Source organism: Ixodes scapularis, unplaced genomic scaffold (assembly GCF_016920785.2).
Source record: "Ixodes scapularis isolate PalLabHiFi unplaced genomic scaffold, ASM1692078v2 PGA_scaffold0__279_contigs__length_252992795, whole genome shotgun sequence".
Lineage (NCBI taxonomy): Eukaryota > Metazoa > Arthropoda > Arachnida > Ixodida > Ixodidae > Ixodes > Ixodes scapularis.
Window position 1 is genome coordinate 59,833,270 of NW_024609835.1, and position 22,370 is coordinate 59,855,639.

A 22,370-nucleotide genomic window follows, 5' to 3' on the forward strand; every position below is an offset into this window, starting at 1 on the left:
AGTATCGGCACTCCGTTTCCCGACATTGTTGTGGGCACCGCTATTTTGGGTCTTGTGCAGAGCAAACGCAACTGCCGATTGTCATGATTCAAAAGTGCGACTTCCTCAGCATTAGATCTGGTGTTAGAAAGCTGATGCAATATTGCTTTGCTCTGTCGCGGACTGTTTAAACATTTGTGGAGGACGGAAAAGCGTTTCCTATGATTTCACATTAAGCTTCAGATAACTGGCAACCATGATTTTCAGGAACAATATGGCCAAGTGTCGTTACTCTGAAGCGTAGCTTAATTAATGACACTATTCATGCCCTTGTTCAAGGAGCTTGTAATACCTAGAGGGGCCATGACGTAAGCCCCGTGGGTTCCACAGGCCACTACCTTTTGACGCCTGCCTCTTCCTGATTGTTCCCGCTAATGCCACTAAATTAGCTACGCTTCAGAGTAACGACACTTCGCCATATTGTGGCTTAAAATCATGGTTGCCAGTTCTCTGAAGCTTTATCTGAAATCACAAGAAACGCTTTTCCGTCCTCCACAAATGTTCAAACAGTTCGCGACAAAGCAAAGCAATATTACATGAGCTTCCTAACATCGAATCTAATGCTGAAAAAGTCGCACTTTTGAATCATGACGATCGGCAGTCGCGTCTGCTCTGCACAAGCACATAAAATGAGCCCAAAACAATGTAGGGGAACGGAGTGCCGATACCCTAAGCGCAGCTCATTTAGTGGCTCTAGTTCCCGCCAACCTCCTTTTCTCTGAGTCAAACTGAAACTAAATATGAATACTACACCATTATTACAGCCTTATTTAGTTATAACCAGCTACAGATAATGAGAGGAAGATAAGAGAGGAAGATAGGATAAACGCGGGTTTTATGTGCGACCGTTCTAAAGGCCGGTTCAGACACTCGCGTTTGAGTGCGTTTGACTGCGTTGCGTCGACAACCGAAAGCGAGTCACCGGCATATCCGTGGTTCAAATGAAGCGTGGAATCCAATTCAAGAAATCATCTTGGCACGCGATATAAGCAGCAGGGATGTCCTGGTTCCTAGCAGCCGCAACGCATTCAAACGCAGTCAAACGCAACTGTCTGAACCAGGCTTAACCGTCTCAGAAGAGAGAACGCGCGAGCTTGCGCTGGTTTCAAATAGACGATCCAAAGAAAAGAGGCGGCACGCTGTGTTCTTTGTGATTGTTCGTCTTATTTGCATGCAGGTATATTTGAAGATCGACGATGGACGTCGGTAATATAACCTAATAACATTATATAAATAATAAACATAATGAAGAACTGAACGACTCAATTTTTCAATTCTTGGATTGCAATATGGCGATAGCCTATTGTACTTACTGTTGATGAAGAGTATTATGAGGTGACGAGGTAATGATTAAATTATGAAGCTCTATAAGGACGACGACATTAGTAAGTGTCGAACCACAACGTACAGTGCCAGATTTGTTTCAAGTATCGCGTACCCAAGGACTTTTCTTTTTTCGCAACAAATATGGTAGAATCAATGAGGATGCTGCTTCACAACTGCACGTGGAACAGGAAAACTGCACTGTGGAAAAGTGCGGCTTATTCGTTACTATGAAGCACGGATTTCTAGCAGCATCCCCTGATGGATTGCTTGGAACGAATGGCCTTGTTGAGGTGAAGTTTCCCCGTTCCAAAAGATTCTTGAAGCCTACTGAAACCGAAAAAGAGTATGAGAATAAAAATAAGAAAAAAGAGCCTGGTGTGAAAGGTCTAAGTCACCACCATAGCTTCTACTACCAAATACAAGGTCAGTTATACAATACACAAAGAAAGTTTTGTGATTTCGTTATATTTACACTCAAGGGCATTCATATCCAACGTATTTAGAGGGATGACACCTTCTGGTCAACCAACATGGAGCTTTTTCTACTCAAGTTTAACATCGAAGGCCGGACTTCCGCTGAAATTCCTTACGTAGACGAGTTGTCCGACCCAATAAACTGCCATTACTCCCTAACTGGGAATCTCTCGATCTTCGTCCGTAGGCCATAGTGTCATGAGATCGAGGGGTGTGGCTCTTCGTCCACCGATCATTGCTTCACTCTCAAGAAAAAAGGGTGTCGAAAGGTGTATTCTTATACCCTTTGTCCAATATAATACACCCCCAGAATTTCAATTCGACGTACAGTGCCCTACAGTCGAACAGAGGGCCCGAAATTTTACGAGGGGCTTGATAGCCTTGTGGTAGAACATTTTAAATAGATAAAGTACTTATCAAAGACCACATAAAGAAAACACAGAGTTTTTACAGTAGGGCCAAGAAAACCCGGATTATTTTTTTCGTGTTCAGTAAAACGTACATTAGCTATTTTAATAAGTTGTACCACATGGCTATCAAGCCCCTCGTAAAATTTCGGGCCGTCTGTTCGACTGTAGGGCGCAGTATGTCGAATTGAAGTTTGAGGGTGTATTATATGGGACAAAGGGTGTAAGAATACACCTTTTTACACCCTTTTTTCTTGAGAGTGTTCGGCTGGTGTTTTTACCGTGGAAGATGAGACCGTCGCGTGCTGCCGGAACAAGAACCTGGCGATTCTTCACTGAACTGTTTCTTCCGTAAGCTACAAAAAGGCTTTCTTCGCTCGCACACTCCATCCGTTCTGCTTGCCCCTTACTTGCAGGATGGTGTGGTGCACTAATGTTATGCCCAAGCCGTTTTTTTTTTAACTTGTTTATTTTATTTAAAACAAGATTCGGCGCGTTTTCAGAGAAAAGTAATTTCGGTAAGGCAAAAGTAGCGAAAAGAGAGCGTAGAATGTCAACGACGCGTTTGGACGTCATGGCATGCATCGTGTAAACTTCCAACCACTTAGAGTACGCATCGACCATGACTCCGCAGATGCGGATACGTTTCGCCACCCACCGACTGAATAGTGGATCGCTTTCAGTTACTGTTCATGATGGCGTTGGACTTGAGGAAAACTTTGAGTCTTTCCGCAAAGTTAGCCCAGGTGCCAACGGTTTTGTCGAAAGCGGTAAGTGTTTGAAATGTCGACAACGTCGGTAGCGACGTGCTGTGCCTGACACTGGACGCGTACCATTCCCTGAGAAGAAACTTGCTTGTTCGTCTGCCCCGAGTCGTCCGATATCCGGTCATCATCGCAACTGGCCATTTCCCGACAAAACAGGTCTTCATTGTCCGCATGTCCATAGTTAGCAATCGTGTGAACTTATAAATTCCCGAACGCTCATCGCTTGCCGTCGCTAAACGCCGCTAATTCATAGCTTCTTCGTTGCAAATAAACGTCTTCCTGTTTATTCTGATTTTTTTCATCATATTCCTCCTAAGCTGTACTTACAACATTATGTATGTCGGTACTTCCGAAAATATTGTAACGGCGTTTGTTTTCTGGGAACTATAGACGCTTTACACACGCGCCAGAATACAGCCGCCATTGCTGACCTTCTCTTGTTTTACCAAGATACCGAGCCACTGAAATTGGAGTGGACGAGCCTCCACAAAGGCCAATGCTGGGGAGAAAGACAGAATAAAACCTAGGATGGCAATGACCTAGCCTGCTATGGTAATAATGAAGTGAAGTAAACGTAATAAGGGGAAACAAAAACTGAAGGTCAGTTATGGTGGCGCCCATGCACAGCTGCTGCAAAGCGTCTATAATGCAACAAGCTTTACAACATCTTCCGGATCCCGTGAAGCACAACACTTCGTGACGTAACTTTTCAGCAGTCATTATAATGGTGAGGTAAGTACCGTAAATCGCGAAGCCGTTTACTAGACGTCCGCTTCCACTGGTGTCTTGGAAGATTGAGTCTACTGAGCGTGCATTCCTGCAGAAAAATTGTTCATTGATAGAATATTGACACGTCAAACAACAGTTGATTCCTTCTTGGTAAGATTTATCGCGAAAGGCCGTGGCAACCGCCGAACCGCATGTCTCTATAGGGAGTGTTCACTGACGGTCATACCTGTGTGCGCGACTGTAGAGCACGTGCTGACGGCGAGCTTCCACAGTTCTTCTGCATCGTGCATTCCGCACCATCAAGATTGCCTGTCTTAGCAGCCTATGAATGTTAGCTCGTTCTGAGCATGCGCTCTAAACATCGCCCTCAAACATGGCGTCCAGTGAATAGATCCTATATCAGAGAACAATTATTACCCAGCCTGATGTTCTCGCATACATGGATTTGCTGGGCCACGCTATTGAGGCAGCTGAGCACAGCTGGCAGCGGCGCGAGCAAAGCCACGATGGGAACGTGTTGGTGCTCGAGCCATCCCACCGTGAGCCAATATTCCGGCCACCCCACGGGTGCGTGTCGCCATCTATTGGTTGAACTAGCGCCTTGCTCAAGATGGCTGCCGTGGGACCGCAGCCTTAAGCCTCGAGTTGACGTCGTGTTTTGATCGCCGATTTACTTTCGAAGACTGCCTGCGCAGATCGAATAACAATAGAATTAACCTAGCCAGTGTATTCTGTTTCGCAGAGTGTTTCATTCCCAGTCTCTTTGTGTCTGGCAATAAGTCATCACATTTCAATGGTGGTACGATGGGTTGTATTGTTCTACTACTACGTGTGGGACGTCGAACGCATTTTTTATTGTTGCTTTTTTTTTCTTCGCGGCGCTATTTGGGACGTTGTTTAACCGCACTTTTATGATGTTTGCGAAACGAGTCCCTCTTCAAAACAGAGAAGAGATAAAATGTGGGAAATGGTAGGGGTCTAGACTGGTTTGGGACGCCACGGTCAGAGAATAACCGGTTCGATGATACGGCGTATACGTATACTACATTGGAAGCTGCGTCTGTTTAGCCCAAACTTCCTGAATTAACTGCACATGCACCGAATATCGAAGCAAAGGGCCACTCTGCTGGGGACACCAAATTGGATCAATTTGAGCCGCTGGCCGTCAGCGAACATTTGAAGAAAAAGCCGATGCTGCTGCCTTTTTTTTTTATCTTAACGGCCTAACGCAGTCTTTGTCGAGCTCGAGGTTTCCGACGAACGTGGGGCCGTCGGTCAGCTTTCTTCTCTTTCACTTCTCCTTGGGTCGCGGACAACACACAAGCTCGAAAGAGTCGATTTAAGCTTCAAACGCGGTTTTCCTCGAAGACCCATAAAAAATGTGCAAGCCGAATGTTTCACTCTGAGAAGCCCCGGTAAGAGTCCTGCCCCGGGATCAGTTTGTAATCGCGATGTTTTGTACATTTTTCTGTCTCCAATTTTAACAAACGTATCGTAGACATGTGACACGACTAGAGAAAATGACTGCCCACATATATAACACGACTCCCTCCGACTTTCGTGGAGCGCGAGTTTGCGTCCCATAGGCTTTCAAAATATTCAAGATTTTATTCAAGACTTCATTCAAGACGCATGCAAAGCTCCTTCGTGCATTTTAAAACTACATGTTCTAACTCAGTTTAATTTTTGTACATGGCGTACGATGTGATCAATTTTTCTCATTTGCCCCCTATATGCATTGATTCTTAGCTCTCAAGTTCCCGCTTCTTTTGAGATAGATATCTCCCACAACTTATCAAATGTTGTTGTTGTTGTTGTTGTTGTTGTTGATGATGCGGGTCTCGTAACCTGTGGAAGTTGAGTTCTGAATTCCCTGTTTTTCTTCCCACATATAGTCCGGAGTTTATTACGTACAGTGTCGTAAACAAATAAATTACAACCTGCGGCATCAGCAGTTTCCAAAACAGAAAATTATAGCTAATTATGGAACTCAAACATTATCCTACCAGATGATAGATTTCACAAACAAACATTATTGCGTGTTTGAGATAGCACAGGAAATCACTTCCATGATTTACTTTAACCTAAGGGAATAATTTAATGTTGCCAGTGTACATACCTAGTGAGTTGTGTTATTAACCAGTGTGATTTTTTTTTATCTTATTTGTAAGCTGAAGAGTCTTTACTTGAGTGAAATAATGTCTTTCTCGACTTTCTGCTGTGAGCTGGCGTTTTATTTTATATTTCTCTCACTATTTGTACCCTGCTGTTGATCGCTGTTACAAGGGTTGAGACCCAGTCAGGTGATTGTATTCGCCTTTTGTCCCAGCCCCCTTAACAACTGTGTAAACAAAAAATTTAAAAATATTACTTTTTTATGAAATTAATATGTTTATATTCATCACCGGTCTCTATGTATTTAAATGTTCTGATCGGGATTTGGTTCGTCCATTTTGTGTAGAACTTTCCGCGTATAAGTCCTTGCTGACTTTGTTTGGCTGTCACATATTTGTTTTTTTTTAAATTTAAATTAGTCTGTCGTCATAATTTCATTTACTGATTGCCCTTTCCCTCTACCTCCGGATTTTCTTAAGCATGTACAACTCTGCTTAAGTTGCCTAAAATTATGACCTGATGACGAACATTGCATGCATTCGACTGATGACGAATCTTACGAAATCTAAGGATCTCGGAAAAAGAGAAAAAAAAAAAGTTCGGTAATTCGACTGATTGCAGGTAACTGAAAGCTTCGCGTATTATATCTCGGGAGGAGGGTTGCTTCAGGCCTTATCTGTGCTCCGACTGGCGGCTCATGAACTCACGTTGAATCAAGGGCGGATTCATGGGTCAGGTTTCGGAGGGGGGAGGGGGGGGGGGGGGAGCGGGGTTTGCTGAGAGATGACGTTGTGGCCGGGAGGTTGTCCCGATCTATTTCGTTGATTAAATACGGTGGTGCCCTCAAAAACTGCACTTTTGACTAATGTATATTATTTCTTCATTGAAAAATGCTGACCTTGGGGGTCTGAGGAGCGGCGGTCGCTTCCTCCCCCCCGTCGCCTGCCCCCCTAAATCCGCCCATGAATATGAGAGACAAATGTACTCGGTACACTGAGCGTGTTTCTGAGCGTTCTGCTTTACAACCATTGGTAACTAGACCCAGAAGGGTGGACGGCAGTCCGGATAAAAATGAATTCAACCCCCCCCCCCCCCCCCCCCCCCCCGGTGATGCTATCTCGTTATGTCATAGTTTTAGTTGAGTGTTAATTCATCTTGATCGTAACGTCTCTTCTGTCACTTCTCTTGTTGCAGACTCATCCAAGAAGCTTCCAGACGTCCTCGAGGAGTTCAAAGAGAATGGAGCACTCTCCAAATATAACGCCGAAGGAGTGAGTATCCATTTCTTGCTCTTTCACTTATCAGGATCATCCCAATTTAAAATAATAAATAAAACTATAATGACCGAACAAAATTGTGGTGTAAAGCAAATAAAAATAAAAATAAAAATTTCAGCTGTGTTAGAGACTTTTTAGTGTTGTGTCGTTTACCCGCAATCTCGGGGTTTTTTCAACCATGTGTAAACTTGTAGTCGCCGGTACATGAGGAAACGCGTTTTGTGGCCAGTTGTTGTCCTAATTATTTGTGCTCGCAAGCACTTCGTGTCTCCCACCTAGCGATACTGCTATGATACAATGTAAACTGGACTTATAACGCATAGGTTCACGTCGGTGGGGAATCACTATGCCCGGCGCTAGTCAGTCAGTATTCAGCTACACTCAGTCAATACAAGTTAGTATTTGAGGTGTCCGGTGAAGAATATTTATGCTTCTATTCATTTTTTATAAAGCATACTTTGCAGTGTTTAAGCACTACGGCAGGGGAGTTGTTTTATCCTTTACTATCGCGTTCTTGCAGAATAAAAACCAAGAAATATATATATATATATACACAAAATGAATAGAAGCATGAATGATGTTCCTCACGTGACACCTCAACTATTCACTTGTAATAACATATATATATATATATATATATATATATATATATATATATATATATATATGGGTGGTTTCATCTCAAATCGTGCAGGCAAAAAGGGTCGAATTTTTAATTTTGATGAAAAAAATATATGTTATGGCTCCGTTTCTAAAACCGCAGTCGACACAAACCGCAAGTTCGTCGGATTTTTGGTTCTCGACTTATGAATTTTTAAAGAGGCCGCGGCGAAAAGCAGTGTTTTTCACACCCGTCGTGGGTCGGATGTTTCGCTTGATCTCCCGCCATGGATTTTCAGTCCACATTATATTATCTTTTTTGAAGCACTCTGTGGACACATTTAAAAGGCTCCAATACCATGAAATAATTTTAGGCTTTTTGCTTTTTTTCTGTAAAAATGTCAAAAACGCCTCCTCGGTCAATTGTTGACGAACTTTGACAATTAATTACTGGAGATCTACTTGGGTTACACCGATATTTTTTATGTCCACGGAGAGCCCAAAATACGCTCTTTTTATTTATTATAAAATTCCTTGGCTGTATAAAATATCCTTTGCGGTACGTTTACGTTAATATTATGCAAAAACCAAAAAGTACCATTTTTGAAATTGATTTTCTCAAAAAACCCATTTTTTATTTTTTTTATTTTTTGTTCAAATGTAGATATGATAGTTGTCTACACGAAAATCAAGCCTAGAGAGTGTATATTTTGTTTGCATGTTTTATATTTAGGCCTCAATATCGGAAAAAGACGTTTTTGTTTTGCAAGACCTAAGTCTGACATAGCGACCCATGCGTCTCTATGAATTGTGAAAAAGTTTTCTTGAATTTTCTTCTGCATTTTGTAATCAATTATAAACAGATTTTGTGGTATTGAATATTTATGTGTTTTGATAAGAGCGGGAACCATGAGATACATATCTAACCAAATCAGCAGGCCTAGTAGACTTTCAATAACCAAATGGGACAGACGTTGTATTGTTTCGATTTATAAACCTTTCAAAGTAAACTAGCACGACTAGCTATTTGCTGTCATATTACTAAGACAAAGAAAGTCACCACATTGTCGATATATACAATTCTTTACGAAACCAAACACTGGGGCGCTCGAAGCTAAGGCAAACAGGCGGTATCATTTCACGCATGCACGGATGGCTGGTTTCAAATTCCCCCACATCCCTAACGAAACCGGCCCATCTTCGTGTGTGCGTCTGTGGGATTTCTGTCTCGCGCCGCCGGTTTTAGCGCGCACGCGGCGTTGTTTTGGCTGGCAGAACAGTTGTTGACCGTCGACATTGTAAGGCCCTGGTGTCCTCATCCTTTCAGGCAACGATTCCTTTGCTTTCCCTTGTGCAATACTCTGACAGACTTCTCCTGGGTGGCTGTCACTGCTCGCCGCGTCAACGACAGAATCGTACCACTTCACTCCTCGTGACACAGGGTGCGCTGCTCGCTTTACTGTCACGGGCCGTCCCATCTAACACAACGAGCGCGAAAGGTCGTGGTCATCTGCTGGCTCCGAAAGGGCGGGACGTTCATGCAGGCCAATGAGGGCCCCGAATCAATAAGACGTCTGCCGACTCCTACACGTTAAAAATTTACGACACCTGCTGCTCTGTTAATAAGTGTTGCTTTCTCATTTTGGAACGCCTCCGATGTAGCTTTCCGCCTATAATAAAATTTAAATAATCAAGAAATATATCTGGGTGGAAATGCTGTATTTCATTTTTATGTGGGAACGTTGAAAAAAAGAAAAAACTATTTCCAAGCTTGTGAAGACGCGCAATTCGCAAGTCCATTTCGAGCCGTAAAAACACGTTTTCGTACGATATTGATGCTTAAATGTAGAACATACAAACAAAATATACACTTTCTAGGCTTGATTTTCGTGTAGACAACTATCATATCTACATTTGAACAAAAAATAAAAAAAATAAAAAATGGGTTTTTTGAGAAAATCAATTTCAAAAATGGTACTTTTTGGTTTTTGCATAATATTAACGTAAACGTACCGCAAAGGATATTTTAAACAACCAAGGTATTTTATAATAAATATAAAGAGCGTGTTTTCGGCTCTCCGTGGACATAAAAAATATCGGTGTAACCCAAGTAGATCTCCAGTAATTAATTGTCAAAGTTCGTCAACAATTGACCGAGGAGGCGTTTTTGACATTTTTACAGAAAAAAAGCAAAAGGCCTAAAATTATTTCATGGTATTGGAGCCTTTTAAATATGTCCAAAGAGTGCTTCAAAAAAAGATAATATAATGTGGACTGAAAATCCATGGCGGGAGATCAAGCGAAACATCCGACCCACGACGGGTGTGCAAAACACTGCTTTTCGCCGCGGCCTCTTTAAAAATTCATAAGTCGAGAACCAAAAATCCGACGAACTTGCGGTTTGTGTCGACTACGGTTTTAGAAAAGGCGCCATAACATATATTTTTTTCATCGAAATTGAAAATTCGACCCTTTTTGCCTGCACGATTTGAGATGAAACCACCCATATATATATATATATATATATATATATATATATATATATATATATATATATATATATATATATATATATATATATATATATATATATATATATATTGATATAAAACACCACAAAAATCTATAAGTTGATAAATCTAGAACAAAAAAAATCACTATTGGTTGATGCAATATCTACTGTCATTACACTTCAATATTGTTTTGTGAAAAAAAAACTGATATAGTACGTTCGACATTTTTTTCGTTTTCTTTTTGGTTTTACTGTTTTTTTATTTATTAGAGCCTGTGAGAAATGTTTTGACATCCGAGAAACTACGTGCAAGGCCTAAACTTTGTTTTTTCCGCGCAGGGCATCTTGCTTTGTCATGTCGCTATAAGTACACTCCATTACACGGGTGCGCATCCTCCTCTCACACCAACTGCCAAACTGCAAAATGATTCATTGTTAACATTCTCAATTCTTATTTATAACCACTCAACCAAAACAACGAATGAGATGTGGACCATCCACGGGATTGAACCTGCCATTCTTTCTAACTTGACACGTTCGTGCAGATGTCGAGATTCTTTCTCCGTGGGGTTTAAAGCAACGTCTTAGACGACAATACAAATAAAATAAAAAAACGACTTTACTTACGTGCAGTGCCCTCTTGGGAAATCTTGTTACCGTCCTTGAAAGAAATCCCTCGGGATCCACTCAGAGGCCCTCGTACCAACCAGCCCAGCTAACGCTGAAACGCGCAATAGGACTAATCCAATTAGTATCCGAACGTATAGTTACATCAGCCAAAAAGGATTATCAGAAGCAGAGGGGCTTAAGTTCCAGAATAGAGGCTTTACCTTGGGTTTCACTTTAAGCTCGTGTACAGGTCCCTACTAAAAATGCAAAGATCCTAAAGAATTACCTTGCATTTTCTATTCCTTTATATTTGGCCTAATTCCCTTGAGAAGCAAAAAGAGAGACACGAGTTTATTAATAAAATGGGAATTAAAATGCGATCTGTCTGGTCTAAGTTATACATTCAGAGGATAAATATAACTATAACGTAAGAGCCACAACGAGGAGTCTACACGTATTTTATAATTTACCCAAGACTGTGAGAGAAAAAAAAAGAGAGAGCAAGCTCACAAAATTGTGCTACTACTTTTATCTCAAAAAGTCTTTGCTATAGGCAAGACAAGGTAAGAGTAAAATTTACCTCCAAATTTCCCTGAGCGACTCCCATTAATATCAGCAAATAGGCAAAAGAAACCTAGAACGTCAACCCCAAGCAACCGACTCATCCCTGGCCATATTTACATGAACGCCAATGAAAGCCTATTAAAATAAAAGGAGACCAATAGCGCGCACTAGTGACCATTCCCCGTGTCTCGTCCTCTTCTGCCCAACCATTGACGTCAGATCTCGACTCGTTGAGCTGCGGTCACACCAGTGTAAAAGCAGCATCTGTTCCGCTGGATTTCTCCTTACCTCTTTCCCATTAGGAGCTTTCCCAAACTGATAACCATAAGCTTACAGACACCTAAATACACTTGGAACTTTCTACTAGAAACTGGAGAGTACCTCAGTCATTCTAGAATTTCATCATCCATGAACCTTTTTTTTCTAACTTGCCCATCAAGAGACACGGATTCACTCTTACAATTTTGTGAGTTTATGATCGCAAGGTAATTTTTAAATCTCGTCCATTGCATTCCCCTCTTGTTATTTTTTATATAGATATTCGTTCGCCTCTATTTTGGTTTACAGTGGCACTCTTCCACATGCTTGGCAATTTTAGATTTTTGTGTCTTGCTGCTGACATCTCTTTTATGCTCAAGAATTATCTAATTTAAACACTAACCTGTTTGTTCAATGTAACAGAGGTCAAAACACAAAGCAGTAACAATTAACGACCCCTTCTTGACAAGGTACCACGGGATCACTATGCTTCCTTGGACGATTCGGGCGAGCCCCCGAGAGGTGTAAATTTTTGCTGCCTGTGCAGTGCTTTAAATATTTTGGTCACATTGAGTTTAATCGCTGATAGCATTGAACATTGGGTATATTTTTTTAATGAAACATTAAGTTTACTTTTACGCTAATGAGGCACAGATACCACATTTAACACCGATTTTTCAAGGGAAACAAAACCTTACCAACACCTTCACCACCTCGCTGAAAATGGCAATCGGATTATGCACTGTTTTCAAACAACGTAACGCTGATACACCAACTGCCCTTTTAAGACAATGTACACGTGAATTTATTTTTTCTTTGTTTCTAAGCAGTGCTCAACAAATTCCAACTAGGAATTTTTCGCTATCTTGCGCTGGAAGCCGTCTGCTGACAACAAAGGCTTTTCTTTCACGTGCTTCCAACAAAGACCGTCAACATTTGCAACCTTACATCCGAGTATCAAATTTTACCATGAAGGTAACTCTTATCCGTGAATCTCGACAAAAGAGATGTTTCTAGAACACACTGGTTAATCTCCTTCAGCGATCATTTTTCAAATACCCAAATCAAAATGTTACTTTTGTACGTGCGGAAAACTGCATTCGACCCCAAAATTATTATCCGGCTATCTAACTAGTTTGAATAAACTTCTGACAAAATCGGCTTAATCTATGAACTAATGATGCATACTCTCTCTTTTTGAATGAGCGGTATTCTAATACATTCTAATACAATGTATATTCTAAAATACTCATTAAGCTCTCTATATCAATTCCATACGTGTAATAACAAATGATCAAGTGATTACCCCACCAACATCTCTCTCTATCGCTAATAGTTCAAGCTGTTCAATCTAATAATACAAATCCTTGATCTATGAAGTCAACCCTGCCCGGTTTTTTATGAGGACGTTTAATCAACTTAATTGCTGAAAGTTCCTGAGTGACGAAGGTCCGACAGCTGGCCCTCCTGCGACGAGGCTCTTTTGCAGAAAATAAGCAACAGAACCTTTTGCCACGCTCAGATACTTCACTCTTAATTCCGACGGTGTCAACACACCCGTCCTTTTAGCCAAAATTTACTTTCCTTCAAAAGTGCTAAAAAAATCTCCACTTTTCAGCTCATCACCAACAGTTAGAAACAGCTTAGTGATCTCTTATTTGCTTTATTCATGGACATCACGTTCGCCAGGGCGACAAGCTTGCCTGGCTTGTCAGTTGGAGGCGGAGTTTGAAGCTTCAAACGTTGCGTTGCGGCCAGCATTTCAGATGGAAATTTGATTCTCGCAGTTAATCCGAAGGCCCAGGCGCACTGCAACAGTTGGTCCCGTTTCACTGAATGCGCGTGGCTCGGAAATCAGATATTGGGCACGCTAGCGCAAGGCGTCGCTGAAGCGAGAGACAGCGTTCGGACGGCTTAACGCGGTAACCGGAGGCTGGATTCCTCGCTCTACCCACCCCGGGTGACCAAATGACGTCCCTGAATTGCGTGAAGGATAATCGGTCCAGGTGAACTGTACCGGGAATCAAGTTCTACCAGAACACATCGATCGGTGCAGCTTATTTTTATGTTTCGTTTTTTTTTTCTTTCATTGGCGATTTGTAAAACGTGTACTCATCGAGGCAGGCTCAGACATGTGCGTGCTGTTATGTGCGCTACTACTATAGTCCGTTTTATTTGACGATGGGCCACAGAGGGTGCTGCAATATGACACGAGCCACCGAAGCCAATTCAATGCCGCGTGAGTGGCAAGTGACCTTGAGGAGGGGCGCAGCGAGGCTTGCGTAGTCACGTTATATGGTCGCAGCGCTGGAATGGCTAAGATGATTCGTAGCGTCCGCTGCCGTTCCTCGTAAGTTGCAACAGGGTACAGTGGGACAGCGTAAGCGAGTCATTGTGGGACAATCGTGCGTCGTTTGTACCACGTAACAACCCATGACTGCAAGCGGTCAAGAGTCGAGAAAAAACGCGCATTCTTAATATGTGAAGGTCGGTCGTAAGCGGCTCTGTCATTCACAGACCAAGAAAAGTGTGCGTGCTGCGCACTGGCATCGCCATCTTTTGAACGGACAATATCGCGAACCCACATTCCCTATTCCGACATGGCGCTCCGCAAGCTTCTTCTCCCCGAACACCTGGAGGCCACTCGATCGTCCAAACACCCTCGTTTGGAGATCCCCTCGTTTGGAGATCCACTTGTCTCCCTCCCGATGATTCGCCTGCTCGCCGCCATTGCTGGCCAGCGGCCAAAGAGACAGACCGGAGCGAGATAGGAGCGCCGCAGGGTATCCCACGGGCGGGCCCATTCATCAGGGAGCGGTATACAGCGTATACCGTAGCGAACACCTCTCGACCCTTCTTTCCCATTAATCTTTTCCCTCTTTTTCCTCCGATACGCGCCTCTTCTCCTTCCCATCTTCGTCGAACCTTTTGGCCATTACACGCCTCCCTCCCCCTTCCCGCCGATGTCCCAAAACCTAAGGCCGAAACCGCGACACCGCGCCATTTTTAGACGCCGCTAATTAGCTTTGGGTAAACAGTTTAAGTGGAGCGTTAGCTTCTCAGGATCGGAGGGGGGAAAGCAAACAGAAGTAAACACAAATGCAAAGGAGAGGCAGCGCAAAGCGGTGCGGCCTGACTGGAAACATGCGCTGTTTTTGGGGGGTGAGGCGTGAAGTGGAATATCTAGTGTCGCTGTGCCGGCTTCTTGTTTGCAAGTCACATCTTGTCCGAGCCGAGGGCCGAACTTGGAGGCTGTTAGTGGCACCCCATGGCTGCTCCTAGCTGATTGGGGCTGACTTTCAAACGTAAATCGCGTGCTTGTTGTGCGCGATTGGAGTAATCTTGATTGTTATTAAATAGCGCGGACAAGACGAGGGCAGAAACTAAAAACGACGCCACATTTCGGATTAAAAATATACTTAAAACACACTTTTAATTTTAAAAAAAAGCTCAGGGAACATGGAATTTTATTTATAACAAAGTCCATTAAACGTTAGCCGCATGACGGGTCCTTTACGACTGTTTTAAAACCAACACAAGTGGCTTGAAAACTAAATGCGGGCGCCGGTGTTGTTTTAGGACGCTGCTGTTTACGTACTAGCGAAATTAGAAATGTGGGCTAATTAAAATCAACTTACCCTAATCACAAGAAATACAAAGGTTATCACTTTTAACCGTAAGAAAGAGAAGTTTAAAGTGTCGGTTGTCATTATTATCTAACATTTCCCAATTACGGCTGTAAGGATGCTTAAAACTTTGGGCCTGCATATTACTGAATTAATGTCATGGGAACATCGTGTCGATGTTTCCATGACAGGTTGTATTGTTGATCTAACGTATGTGGGTTTCTTTACGGAGGTCCCTCTACTAATAATAGCCGCCCGATCGGTATGCGCTCCGCCCGTCACCCAGGGAGTGACATACAGCAACGAGAAGGCAGCGAATGGGTTTACTGTACCTCTCGGTTGCTCGTCGTCGAGAGCCGGTAGTCCGGGCCCGCCGACCCTTGTTGTCACCCGTCGATCAGAGCTCACAGTCGGGGTCCGTGTCCAGGCCTGCGGATCGCTTTTCCCACGCCAGCGCTGCGTAGGCTGGCTGTCTCGGGCTATCGCTGCCCGAGTCTCGCTGCGGAACCACCCCGGGATCGTCATAGCCCAGGTCATATGGCCCGGGCTCGCCGTTTCCACCGGTCTTGCTCCAGACTTCGCTGGTGGACCGCTCCGGGGTTCGTCATGGACCAGGCCAAACCAGGCCCGCTCCGTCGTTCCAGTCCAGCATCAGCCTCGCTCAGCTCGCACTGTCTCGTGCCAGCACGTGTCTTCTCCGCCGGCCGCCTGTCACGTGTTCTCTGCCTCGTCGTTCACTCTCGGCTCCCACACTCTCCCCCCCTCAAGGCCCGGACTTCGGGGGACTTCATGGCCTCAGGGAGCCGCTGGGCTTCATGGGCGGCCGCTGTTGCTGTTGCCGGAGTGGCCAGGTCGCAGCGTCCGAAAGCGGCGTAGGTGGTGGTGGCTAGCGAAGCCGGCAGACAATGCCGACCTGTCTGTCGCTCGCTGTCCCACTCACCGCGATGCAGCAGAGGGCTTGCTCTAAGCTGGTCCGGCCGACGCAGACGGACTTGTCCCGTTCCGCTTAGAGGTCACAGCGGGCTTAGAACTGCCCGCCTGAACCGTTCGTCAGGCCGAACAACTGTCAGCCACCCTGAGCACTTGGGAAAACGAATGGTCCCGTCTTCCCTCCCGGTGGGCTTCCTGGGTTACGCCGTCTGTATACGGCCGTCTTTCCAAGAAGCTATTCTGCGCAGAACAAACTGTAAAAACAACACACAGCGAACAAATACTCTGTCGCAGATTGTGGCAGTGGCCATAGCCTCTACCGCCACATAGCTTGCCGACGGGTTCGTGTACCATGCGGCCAACTCAGCAAGTCTGCATTCCAGAGCTCGCTCGTGGGTCGCCAAGAACAGGGGATTTCTTGTGTCCTACCGCAACCTCATGTTATACGTCTTCCCCATCGCGACAACGGTAGTATCCTTTCAAGTCAGCGATGTGAACCGGGCAAGCCTCCTCGTTTGTATCTCGCCGAGTAAGCCTAGACGTAAGACACGACGCTCGCGTCTTTTTACCTTGGGTGCCCTTCTCACCTCGGAGCAAACGATGCGGCAAAACCACTAGCTGCGTTGCTCTAAGCGTGAGTTTCCTTCAGAACAGGCAACGATGGCGTAAACCTAGTCCATCTTTAGCGCAAGCGAAGGGATCCAAAGCCTTTGGCGGGACGGCCAAATACCATACCCGCGTTCCGCAACGGCTACATAAAGCATGTGCAACTCGATGTAAGCGTCAGCGTCCCGTTCCGTCCACGTGCATACGAGCTCTAGGGACTGCTCGGTCCTCGGAGGGGGCGGCAGCTCGGCGAGCAAGCCCGCTTAAACCGTTCACGCCTCAAGGCAAGCTGGACAACTACAAGCCACCTAAATGTCTACCGCCTCATCCCCGGCCAGGTCGTGAAGCGACATAACTTATCAAAAGTCTTGCTGTCACTGCCACGACCGGCCAGAGTGAAGCCGAAAAAGTATCCTATAAAACATTTCGTAGCTTTCTCGGAACGACCCCCCTCAAGGGAGTGTCGTCCCTCTGCCCTTCGTCGGTTGTTGGAGTGACGCGAAACAACTAGCCGTCTTGGCCCAGCGGTTACAAATCATACTGCTCCTTAACTCGCCTGCCAGCGTTCCCGGTGTCAACTGCGATTTACGTCAGTTTACCCAACACCCGCTGACAATCTCGACCTCCAGTGTTCCCGGTGTCGGCTGCAATTCCCGCAATCTTTCCGACACCCACTGACAAAACCCCATCTGCACCCCGGGCCTCGACAAGCGCTTGCTTGCCTACCGCATCATTCCAAGCCTAAATCCTCAATATGGAATAAGTCCTGGCTGTGTTCCCTCCTGCCAGTCGCTATCCTGCCTTCCAGCGAACATGCCGTGGATCTCCTCTGCCTCCGAAGACGACTTTCTTACATCTTAACCGCGCTCCTCGTGTTCCCCCCGGTTGGGTCACCTTCTGCCAACCACTATTCTGGGGTACCCGAGAACGCGCGTCCGCAACCTCGTCCTTCGAGACCTTTAAGTACTCGATTCGAGGAGACACCTGCTGAGCTCTGCTTTGAGACAAGTCACCATAATTCCAACATACTTTGTCTCAACGGGCATCGTTAGCGTTAGTGAACAACACGCTCAGCGAATCCATGGGACTCTCTGGGGACGACTAGAAGCAGAGGCATACCGAACGGGCCTCACGTTGGGCGCCATTTTAATGTGGGTTTCTTTACGGAGGTCCCTCTACTAATAATAGCCGCCCGATCGGTATGCGCTCCGCCCGTCACCCAGAGAGTGACATACAGCAACGAGAAGACAGCGAATGGGTTAACTGTACCTCTCGGTTGCCCGTCGTCGAGAGCCGGTAGTCCCGGCCCGCCGACCCTTGTTGTCGCCCGTCGATCAGAGCTCACAGTCGGGGTCCGTGTCCAGGCCTGCGGATCGCCTTTCCCACGCCAGCGCTGCGTAGGCTGGCTGTCCCGGGCTATCAATGCCCGAGTCTCGCTGCGGAACCACCCCGGGATCGTCATAGCCCAGGTCATATGGCCCGGGCTCGCCGTTTCCACCGGTCTTGCTCCAGACCTCGCTGGTGGACCGCTCCGGGGTTCGTTATGGGCCAGGCTAGGCAGCCCCGGCTCCGTCGTTCTTTGTCCAGCTTCCAGCCTCGCTCAGCACACTCTGTCTCGTGCCAGCACGTGTCTTCTCCGCCGGCCGCCTGTCACGTGTTCTCTGCCTCGTCGTTCACTCTCGGCTCCCACACGTATCGTCATTGTCAAACACTTTCATTCAGTGTTAAAGTGCATTCATTCAAGTCAATATTTTGCCCTAATTTTAATTATTGACGTTTGGTTTGCGGCACAACCACAAGAGCAAACCTTTGAGAGAAGTACTGTGTATATGCCGGAAATAAAAGGTTTTCAGAATCATTCATAATTTTGGTTATGATTTTCATACAGAGGCTCTTTTTTGAAAGGTAAAACTAATGAGGAGTTGATCTTTTTATAACTTTAGATGATTTATGCACTAAAAAGTGGCAGGCAGATAAAGCATGTGATTGTCTTACTTACTTTTCGACGCTGAAGGAAAACATAACACATTACTCACTCCCCTGGCTGAACCGTCAATAGTTATCGGTTAGAAAATTACAAAACAACTCGACCTAAGCCTTCAAAAGTTTAAAATCTCTCTCTCAAATTTACTTGATAACTCAACCACGTCTGACATAGATATAGTAAGTTACCGACCAAAAGAATTTCAATTATATTAATCATCCAGCAAATAATGCAGTTGCTCCGAGATTTCTTACGTTAGTATAATCATTCTTGACATCGCTTTAATTGTATAAAACGTTTTTGTGTTCTACCGGTGTTTGTTGGAATTATTTTGTATAGGCATTAATGAACTTAGAGTGCGACTTTTATCAAGTTGTTTATGCAGCCCGTGAAACTGCCCATAGATTTTTAGTACCCGGCCCCCGACATCGATGACTGAAAAATGAAAAAAAAAATATTCTTATCGTCATCATAACTCGGAAACTAGCAGAGGAATTTCTTTATTATTTCACCTAGGGGCTAAACCGTCCCCTGAAGTTTATACGTATATTCCACGTCGCTCCAACTTGTGCATATCCGTGTTTTGGGGACTATGGATGGCGCTCAAGATTCTAATAAAATTGGGTTGATGCATTCCAAGATTCGATAGCGTCCGTTCTTTGGCAAAAAAAAATTTTTTTTTCATTTTATATGAAGTGAAGCCTTGGTGAAGATTTGAGCCGAGAAAGCAAATATGAAAGTGCTAACCTGACGCTTCTCTCGTTAGGAATTTTTTTTTTTTTTTCTATTTTCACGTTTTCTAAATTTCTTCTTTTTTTTTTTCGTCGTCCTTTTTTTGGGGGGGTTTTCGTCTTTCTAGTTTCATTTTTTTTAAGATGTTCTAAGAGAGTCTTCAAAAGAATTTCATTTAAATACGGCTCGTTTTTGCCTGTCTGTGTTCCTTGCGAGCGGGGCACATCATTAACCCGATCGTCGGGTTTTCCTGGAATGATAAGGTTTCTATAGTGCCTTGAAGAAGCGTCAATCTTTAGAATATTCTCTTGAAAAAAATTATCAAGATCGGAACAAAAAATATCGCGTTTATTTTCAGGTCTGCTTATATTCGTATCAGAAAGTTTAAAATGGATTTTTTTACCTCCTTCTTTCTTATTTTTACTAACAAAATTAATATCGCTCAAATTGCAAGGTTTTTTTTGTTTGTTTTTTTTTTTTTGCTCGCTGTATTTTTTTTTTTTTTTTTTTTTTTTTTTTTTTTCAAGCGTCTCCTGGTTCGGCTTTCAGGAAACACTGCGGCATTCATAAGATGTACGGCGCAGGGTGCCGTCGTTCATTCGAGTTTAGATGTCGACAGGAACGTGAAGCTGTGGGACAAAAGCTTGTTACAACAGTGGGATTTATAATGCTTAATTAACAAAAGCTAAGCTCGCAACTAATATATAAACATTTTTTCCCGAGAAAATGGTTGATCGATTTTTAAAATTGACTATTTTCTCTGCCTGTCCGAGGTCACAAAAAACATTATAACGTACGCAGCCAGCAGTCGTTGCCGTATTACTGTGTTGTCCAGGAAGGCGCCACAAGAACGTTGGAGATCTCTACCAATCGTCGTTCTCCAAATGAAGAGTGTGGGAAGCATAAGCTATCCCCACGTACAAGTCGCACTCAATATTATCGCGTTATTTACTAAGGCAGTGCTTATGTACGAAATTGCTTTAAATATTTAATGCTGGCAGTTAGAAACCCGAAATAATTAAAGTAGCGTGTATTCGACGCTTATACTTTACATCGGCGAGTGACGGGCTTTGTGATATTCATCCACCAGTTTTCGCGATTTTGTGACCAGAATTCGAAACTGGACGTAGAAAGGGCGCCGCAAGTTCTGCTCGCCACTTGGCGTCGCACAAATCACTTAAATTAGTTTAAATGGTGATAATATGACTGCCGTCAAAACTGCAATACATAACGACCAGTAAACTCCTTGGGTAAAAAATTAACGTTTTCGGGCAAAACTGTGCAGCTTATATCGCGTCTATTATCTGTCGTTTTAACGTCCACCGAGCCCGATAAATGCACATCTAAGTGGGCATCCACATAACTGTCACCCTTAAAAAAAATGGAAATGTTATTTTTAAAAACAAATACTCCGAATACATCAGCCACAGGTTTGACTCGCGAAGATTTGAATCAAGGCCTAATGTCAACTCGAATGTACGCCGCAGTCACTCTGCTCATAAAATCGAACAAAAGACACGGCGCTCTCTGGGGGCATGATGACCGAGTCACCTGCGGACATGCCTTAAGCATCTTCGAACTAAGCGGGTTTGCTTTATCCATATATGTATAACGCAAACCCGCTTAATTCGAAGTTCAAAGCGTACATATATTATGTGTGCTTTGAACTTTGAATTAAGCGGGTTTGCTTCATACATGCTTCGGACGTGTCTGTAGGCAGTTTTTGTACGACCGATCTGACCGTCATACATGGAACAAACTCAGCGGGTGTTTGCAGACTGTCTTTTGTGTGGTGTATTGGCAGTGGGACCGCGTTTGTTAAGAAGAAACGGAATACAACTGGTTTCGAGGAGCGGTTTCGTAAGCGTCCTCGGATACGCACGTTCCGTGACGGATATAGTTGCCATCCTTATGTAAAGCCGTAGACGCGACGGGTCTGCGCGACAGGCTTCTATTGGAAGGGCAGTCTCCGCGAGTACAATTCTCCGGGGGATCAGCCGAGAGCCGCGCGGTATGGAGTGGTTGTGGACATTGCGCGCTCGCTTTGCCACGGCGCAGGACATCGACTTGGAGGGCTTCCAGGCGTTCATGGATACCTACCTGGAGATGGACACTCCTCGGGACCTGGTCAAGCATCTGTTTCTGTCGTTTGTCCGCAAGCCTGCTCCCAGTCGCCCGCCAATCGCCGACGGACGGCTCCTCAAGGTAGGCCTGGCCCGGCCGCCGCGCAGCCGGCCGCCAACGGACACAGTTTTGTGTTGCGATATTCAAACGACATAAGGACGATTGAAAACGAGGTATAAAAAATTGTAAGAAAGAAATTTTTGCGCAAAAAAAATAGAAAAGAAAAAACGCGCCGAAAACAAAATCCCCTTCATCGAGTTGAGAAGGTCGCACAAGGGCTCAGCTCTCAGGGGAGCATTTCAATGTGGTATAGAAATTGAAGTTTGCATGTAAATATGAAACAACGAATGATTGTGTGTACGTTTCCGTCGTGTAAATAACGTTTAAAGTGGTTTAAAAAGGGCTCAGAAACACTCAATTTTATTGGAGAACAAATTCTACTGAGGTTGTCAGTTGCTCTCGCTTTAGGTAGCGAATGTGGTAAAATTAGCATTGTGATGTATGCCAGAAACAGGTTATTAACCTTGTGATGACAATCAAACAGACGCGTCCTCAGTTAACAATCACACAGGATCTCGGTTTGTTTTTCGCACTTGTGCGCCTTTCTCCTATCCTACTGTATTTTGTTAATTATGCATGCGGTGCACCCTACCTACATTTTAGTAGCCTCTTTTGTGAAGGCGTTCAATCG

At 44.4% G+C, this 22,370-nt stretch overlaps 1 protein-coding gene across 2 annotated transcripts in view; it reads left to right on the plus strand.

Annotated features, from left to right (window-relative positions):
* Nucleotides 1-22,370, plus strand: part of LOC8028078 (diacylglycerol kinase 1) — a 599,538-nt gene that overhangs the window by 463,422 nt on the left and 113,746 nt on the right. For both annotated transcript variants that reach the window (XM_042288617.1, XM_042288618.1), the window contains exons 7-8: nt 7,052-7,128; nt 21,614-21,760. In XM_042288617.1, coding sequence (XP_042144551.1) covers nt 7,052-7,128; nt 21,614-21,760 — 224 coding nt within the window. The remainder of the gene's footprint in view (nt 1-7,051; nt 7,129-21,613; nt 21,761-22,370) is intronic.